General features: G+C 58.5%; 2 protein-coding genes across 8 annotated transcripts; one reads left to right on the top strand and one right to left on the bottom strand.

Annotated features, from left to right (window-relative positions):
• The first annotated feature begins 10 nt into the window (after positions 1–10).
• On the top strand, positions 11–1,369 carry Mpig6b (megakaryocyte and platelet inhibitory receptor G6b). Of its 3 annotated transcripts, none has more exons than XR_777452.3 (3): positions 11–428; positions 702–827; positions 942–1,369. XR_777452.3 is itself a non-coding variant. In XM_010609862.3 (3 exons), exons 1-3 carry the CDS (start codon positions 46–48, stop codon positions 1,044–1,046), a joined length of 393 nt encoding a protein of 130 aa, XP_010608164.1. In that variant the 5' UTR covers positions 11–45; the 3' UTR covers positions 1,047–1,369. The 3 variants fall into 3 exon arrangements, 1 of the variants encoding a protein (XP_010608164.1); XR_777453.3 differs by having other exon boundaries at positions 11–207; positions 721–827; XM_010609862.3 differs by having other exon boundaries at positions 11–207.
• A 1,532-nt stretch (positions 1,370–2,901) lies between these two features.
• Ddah2 (dimethylarginine dimethylaminohydrolase 2) lies at positions 2,902–6,129 on the bottom strand. Of its 5 annotated transcripts, none has more exons than XM_010609867.3 (7): positions 5,970–6,129; positions 4,812–5,169; positions 4,536–4,635; positions 4,344–4,417; positions 4,096–4,215; positions 3,369–3,518; positions 2,902–3,209 (listed from the first exon to the last, which is right to left on the bottom strand). In XM_010609867.3, exons 2-7 carry the CDS (start codon positions 5,106–5,108, stop codon positions 3,093–3,095), a joined length of 858 nt encoding a protein of 285 aa, XP_010608169.1. In that variant the 5' UTR covers positions 5,109–5,169; positions 5,970–6,129; the 3' UTR covers positions 2,902–3,092. The 5 variants fall into 5 exon arrangements, with proteins under 5 accessions (XP_010608169.1, XP_010608166.1, XP_010608167.1 ...); XM_010609864.2 differs by having other exon boundaries at positions 4,812–5,173; XM_010609865.2 differs by lacking the exon at positions 5,970–6,129 and adding an exon at positions 5,381–5,727 and having other exon boundaries at positions 4,812–5,173.
• Positions 6,130–6,135: the final 6 nt, after the last annotated feature.

Below are 6,135 nucleotides of genomic sequence, written 5' to 3' on the forward strand. Positions count from 1 at the left end.
CCCGCCCGCGGTAGGTGGAGGCCGGAGCCTCGGAGCTTCCGTCGGATGCGCGCTGGGGGGACGAGGGACCTCACTGGCCGGACCCTGACCGGACGCCCTCCCGCCTCGCTCCCCAGGGTCGGTGTACCCCCAGGTCTTCATCCCTCTGCTGGGTGCCGGGCTGGCGCTGGGACTGGGAGCCCTGGGCGTGGCCTGGTGGTTGCGCAGGTGAGCACGGGGGTGCGGCTTAGAGGGCGGGGCCTGCTTTGTTGGGGCGCTGTCGGAAGTGGGAAGGGCCGGACCCGAACCTCCTCTGAGATACGAGATCTAGACGTGGTCTTGGACGAGGCGAGAGGTCAGCCCTTGAGAGCGAGGTCGCAGGGTGTTGTGCGAAGCCCTTGCAGAAGGCGTGGAGCTAGAAGTTTGCAGCAGGATGCGAGCGTGGGCCGGTTAGTACGGGGAAGGAGCTCTGCTGTTGGTGTGGGTCAGGGCCCCGCGAATTTTCTTTGGCGAGGAGAACCAGCGCGACGAGACGGGCGGCTCTGACTCCTGTACTCCCTTACAGGCGCTCGCTCCCGCCCCCGCTGCCCCCGCTGCCCCCATTTGGTAAGACTAACTGCACCCCATTTTTCCTTCCACTGCACATTCCCCACCTCTCCATCCCCGAGTTTGAGCCCTGGATGGGAGCGGACAAAGTTGGTCACCTTCTCTCCACCCTTCAGCTTTGTCCCCCCCACATAGCTCCATTTGTGAAAGCGGAGTCCCAGAGGCCTGCAGAGGAGGAGGAGGAGGAACAGCAGGAGCAGGAGCAGCGGGAGATTCCAGGGGACCTGGACCAGGAGGAGCCGGTAAGGTCTGGAGGCTGGGAAATGGGCTGGACGGAAGTCCTGAAGACAGAGGCCCGGATCCCGAGGGAGTCAGAGCACTGAGACCGTCCTGCCTTCCTCCCTCACCTCCTGCAGAGCCTGCTGTATGCAGATCTGGACTACACGGCCCTCTGGGGGCCCCGCCGGCTGTCATCCGTGGCCCCTACTGATGCCTCCACGGTCTATGCGGTTGTGGTTTGAAGGGAGTGCTCTCCATTCCACTAGCTGCTTCCTGGCCTGGCACCTAGAAGAGGAGGTCCAGGGGCCAGGAGACCTGCGTTCCAGGCTCTCTCTGCCACAGCTCTTGCTCCTTCAGTTACTCCCCTTCCTTCTATAGCTACCACGGTTCCTTCATCACCAGTGTCCTCTCCAAGCCAGATTGAGCCCTGTCTCCCATCTGAGACATCCATAACTCCCACGTGTTTGCCCTGTCTCTTCAGAATCAAGCTTTTCTTTTTCGGATTTTTGAGACAGAGTCTCACTATGTAGTTGAGACTGACCTGGAACTCACTATGTAGCCCAGGCTGGTCTCGAACTCACAGCGATCCTCCTGCCTCAGCCTCCTGAGTGTTGGGATTACAGGCGTGAACCACCATGCCCAGCCAGAATCAAGCTTTTAAACCCAGGTACACACACCTGCTTTTTCCACCTCCCACTGCTCATCTGCTGAAATTGCTGCTTCCTGAACTCCCCTTCCTTATTCCCTGTCTTCACAGTCTTCCCCACAATTCTAGGTCTGTCCCTGTCTACACCTCCCACCTCATCTGCTGAAATTGCTGCTTCCTGAACTCCCCTTCCTTATTCCCTGTCTTCACAGTCTTCCCCACAATTCTAGGTCTGTCCCTGTCTTTTTCTCCACCCCACTTCAGGGAACCTTCTACCCACAGCCCATCCTCAGCCCCCATCTTTGTAGATAACACCCAGAACGCCCTCTGCTCTAGTCTTTGTCCGGCTGCCCCAGGCATTTTGCACAAACGTGTGAAACTCAGCTCATTGCCATCTCCCGAGTCACTCATGGGATCCTCCTCTGCACCTCTTCCGAACAACCCGGTTGCCCAAGCCAGAACACGGGAGTCATGCAGACCTCCTTCCTGTCTCACTCCCATACAATGAACTGTCAAGTCTTGTCTTTCCACCTAATGCCACTGTCAAATCTACACCGTCTCCATGTCCAGCACTGACATCATAATGTACTTTCTTAACTTCCCAGCTTGACCTCTTGCCCTTGGTCTCCTCTCTGAAGCCAGGTAGATCTTCCCCAAGTCCTGACCTGTTCCTGACAGCCCTTTTTCCCAAACTGCAGTGTTTATTTCCGGACCCCTGGCTCTTGGTACAAGGCGCCGCAGCACTCTTCGCTGGCCAGGCTTATCTGTCACCCCACATGCATACAACATGGCAGTGGGCGACTTCTCCCAGCTCCCAAATATGCTTTTGCCCTGGAGCACTGTTTTTCTCTCTCCACACTACCTGGTAGGATAATTCCTTATCATTAGGATTCAATTCAGATGTATCCTTTTGTGGAAGGTTGTTCCTGACCCTTCTTGCCTACTCCTGCATATACTTTGACACCTCGGGGAGGAGTCTCCGTATTTTCTCAGAGAACAGCCTCCAGTGACTTATTCCATCACAAACTTGTACTTCCATTTGTAACTAATTTTCATATACTGAGTTCCCTGACATCAGGAAACTGACCCTTCTCTGACACAACTGCAGAGCCTCTCAGTAAATGAGTGAATGAAAATTAATGTCCTTGAAAATGTTTAGGTGAACTAGTAATAATCTACCAGTGTCTGAGTCATCTGGCATTCAGATAATTCAGAGAGTGATTCACCCGCATACTCCTTTCTGCTCTGGACATGCTGTCTGTAATAGAAATTCTGACTGTCCAGCTGTATATCTGTGACAGGGTTGGGTGGTGAATGAGTGAGTCATTAAGGACCTAATGAGATTTTTTTTTTTTTTTAACGGAAGAGGCGTCCTTCTCAGCACTGTCCCCAACCACAGGTTTTAGCCCTGTCCCATCCCTATGCCCCAGTAAGACATCAGCCACCTAAAAGGCCAATTCTATTTTATTGGTTCTCAGTGAGCGAACTCACCTAGTGGCCCCCAACCTTCTCCCCGAACTATGCCCTCCCTCTGTCTTGGGAACTTCTTACCGTATTTCCCACTACTCCCCATCCGCCATCTAACCCTCCTCTTCCCTATGCTGCCCTACCCCTGGGCAAACAGGACCCCAGGGCCAGGTCCTTAGCTGTGGGGGCGTGTGCTGAGCACCAGGCAGAGGGAGCTGAGCCCGGCACCAGCCTTCTCCAGTTCTGAGCAGGACACAGGGACCAGAGTGACCTCAGAAAGCTTCTGCAATGCCTGCAGGGAGGATATGGAGAGGGGAGTAAGACCACGACACCAGAGCCACACCCACTCAGCCAGCCCCACCCAGACTAGTAGAGGAACCCTCCTCCCGCCCACTGGGAGAGACAGCCAGTTTCTGGTGTGGCAGTCATGACGGGATTCGCTCTCCCTCACCTCCTGGCTGTTGGGCAGGTCCCCACCTCCTCGGTGCAGGAGGAAAGAGGGTCCACCAGGCAACCCAGGGCGAAGAAAGAGACAGTCAGCAGCTGCGTCGTCTGGGAGGGTGAGGGAGGCATAAGGATGATCTGTGAGCACTGCCATTGCCTGGGAGGGAGGAAAGAGGAAGTGTTCAGGTCTCAGCTTCTCCACAAGTGGCTGTCCACTCTACCACAAACTAGGAGCCCTACTCGGGCCTTGCTACTCAGCAAGCATATAGTGCTTATTTTGTCAGGGGCTGCTCTAAGTGCTTTGATACTTTAGTTCTAAGCACATTAGTTACTTCTGCTAATTTTCACCTCCTACTCACATGCAGTTCTTTTTACCTACAGGCCACTCCTCCTTCCACCTGTCTCTCCCATACACCCCACATGTCATAGCTTTGATGTCACCTTTTTTTTTTTGGTACCCGAGGATCAAACTCAGGACCTCATGCTTGCCAGGTAGGCACAGCACTACTGAGCTACAGCCCCACCTTTAGAGTTTCCTGAAACTAGACAAGCACCTTCTCTCCCTGGGTCTCCCACCTCCTTGCCCCACTGTTGAACCCTTTTGTTTTCTTTCATACTAGATACAAAGCTCAATGGGGGCAAGTGTGGAAGCTAATTCTCCAAACCTCCCAGCTTCCCGCAGCCCGCGCCACGCCCACTTTAGACTACGCCCTCCCAGCCCCGCCCCTCCTCACCCTGACCGCCTTCTGGGCAGCCTCACTGCTGCCTGCCACCACTGTGCGGGGTCCCCCCATGCCGCAGAGGCCGCGCAGGTGGGAGGGGCCTGACACTGGCACAGTAGAGACCGCGAAGTCCTAGAGAGAGCAAGGGAGATGTTCAGGGGCGCAGGAGGGGTGAGGGGTGCCCTCCAACGCAGGTGCACTCAGCCTCCTCCTCCCCAGAGGGTCCCTAAGCCACCCCGCAAGGCTGGTGCCATGCTCACCCGGAACGTGTCTGCCACGATCTCAGCTCCTCGGTGGTTGGTCCACTTGGAGAGGCCTACGAAAAACTCCCGGCCTGGGCCAGGGGCGCGGAGGTTTGAGGGTGGCAACGAACTGGAAACAGGCCCGAGCCAGCCCAGTCTCCCAAACTTCCTGTGACAAGGCCTGGGGGTGCCGGCCACCCGCAGCCTCACCCGTGAAGAGGACGTCGGTGCCATCCAGCGTTGCGTTCTCATCACCCATCTCCACAATCCGGAGCCCCAAGTCCTGGAGGACTTTGCGGACTCCATCAACCTTAGGCAGAGGCAGGGCGCGAGGCTGACACCCACTCTCCCAGCGCAGCACCCCCAGACCCAACCCCCCGACTCCATCAACCTTAGGCAGAGGCAGGGCGCGAGGCTGACCCCCCCTCTCCCAGCGCAGCCCCCCCAGACCCAACCCCCCGCCGCGCCCTTCTCCCGCCACCCCACCTCGGGTCTGCGAGCCGGGCTCCAGGGCCGCGTGATGAGGGCCGTGTCCCCTTGGATCACAGCCGTGTCACCGAGCAGTGGCCCCAGCGGCAGTGGCTCCTCGGGAGGCAGCTCCAGAAGCTGAAGTCCCAGTCGCTGTCTCAGTTTTCCCCCCAGCACCCCGTGCTCCCTCTGAGCTTTGGCCAGGTCCAGAGCCGGAAGGCCAGTTCCCGCGGTCTCCCCGGCCCCCAGGCTCTCGGGGACACCCCGGATCAGGGCATGGGAGCAGCGGCCCAGCCCTTCCCCCGGCGTCCCCATCCCATCCACACAGACGCTCCTTGCGGTTGCTGATGTCTCGGTTTTCTCTCTTTTTACTTCACTGTCTGGGAGAAGAGACAGAAAGAGGCAGCAAGAAAGATAAGCAGAGAAGGGCGTGGGGTGGCTGGGAGCGCCTGGGTCTTCCTCCTGCTATAGCGCCCCACCCCCTCCAGGCCGCCCTCCCCAGACCCCTCTCCACCCCGCAGCCCTGCGTTTCTAGTTCTTTAAGAGGAACCCAAGGAACGGACTGGGATCCCTAATCTCCAAAACACCTGTTGCCTCAGCTCAGGGGCTTCGTCAGGTCCCGGCCGAGCGCCCCTCTTGGCAGCCGCTAGGATGCGCTCACTCCCCAAAAATGCGGCGGCCCCGCCCCCTTAACCCTCAGCTGCTCGCCGCTGGAGGGACCCGAAGTCCGGCCAGGGACCCACAAGGGGGAAGGGACAGGAGAAAGTGAGGAGTGAGTCAAGCCTGGGGGCCGGAAGTCCTTGTCGCCCAGGGAGAAAGGGGGAGAGGGCTGGGGAGAGAGGAATTAGGACCTAAGGAGTTAAGCATCCTCTCTCCACCCCGGCGGGTCACGCTGCCCCTATCGCGACCCAGTATAAACCAGACCGAGTCCCGGAGGACTGGGAGAGGTCTAAAGCGAGATCCAAGGGGCGGGGAAGCCGGGGGCGTGACTCCGGGCGCGGGCGCCACTCCGGGCTCCCAGACCCTGCGCCCCTGTCCATCTTGCACCGAAGTCCACCCGCCCAGCCCCGCACCAGAATGCCGGCTCCCCGCTCGGCCGGTCCAGTGAAGGCACAGGCTCAGTACTCCTAAACTCCAGCCCCTTTATGGTCCAGGGGAGTCCCTCCCCAGACTCACCTCCGGTGGTCACCCCGACTCCAGCTGCACTGTGATCTCGGCGGGGTCCCCCACCCCAGTAGGCAGAGTTGGAAGGAGAGTCCTAGTCTTTAAGCCACGGAGACTGTAGGCTCTACGTTTGAAAGGGGTCCCCGGGTTGGCTAGCTCAGGCCCTACGATGAGGCGG

Source organism: Fukomys damarensis, unplaced genomic scaffold (assembly GCF_012274545.1).
Source record: "Fukomys damarensis isolate Sample0158 unplaced genomic scaffold, DMR_v1.0_HiC HiC_scaffold_20, whole genome shotgun sequence".
NCBI lineage: Eukaryota > Metazoa > Chordata > Mammalia > Rodentia > Bathyergidae > Fukomys > Fukomys damarensis.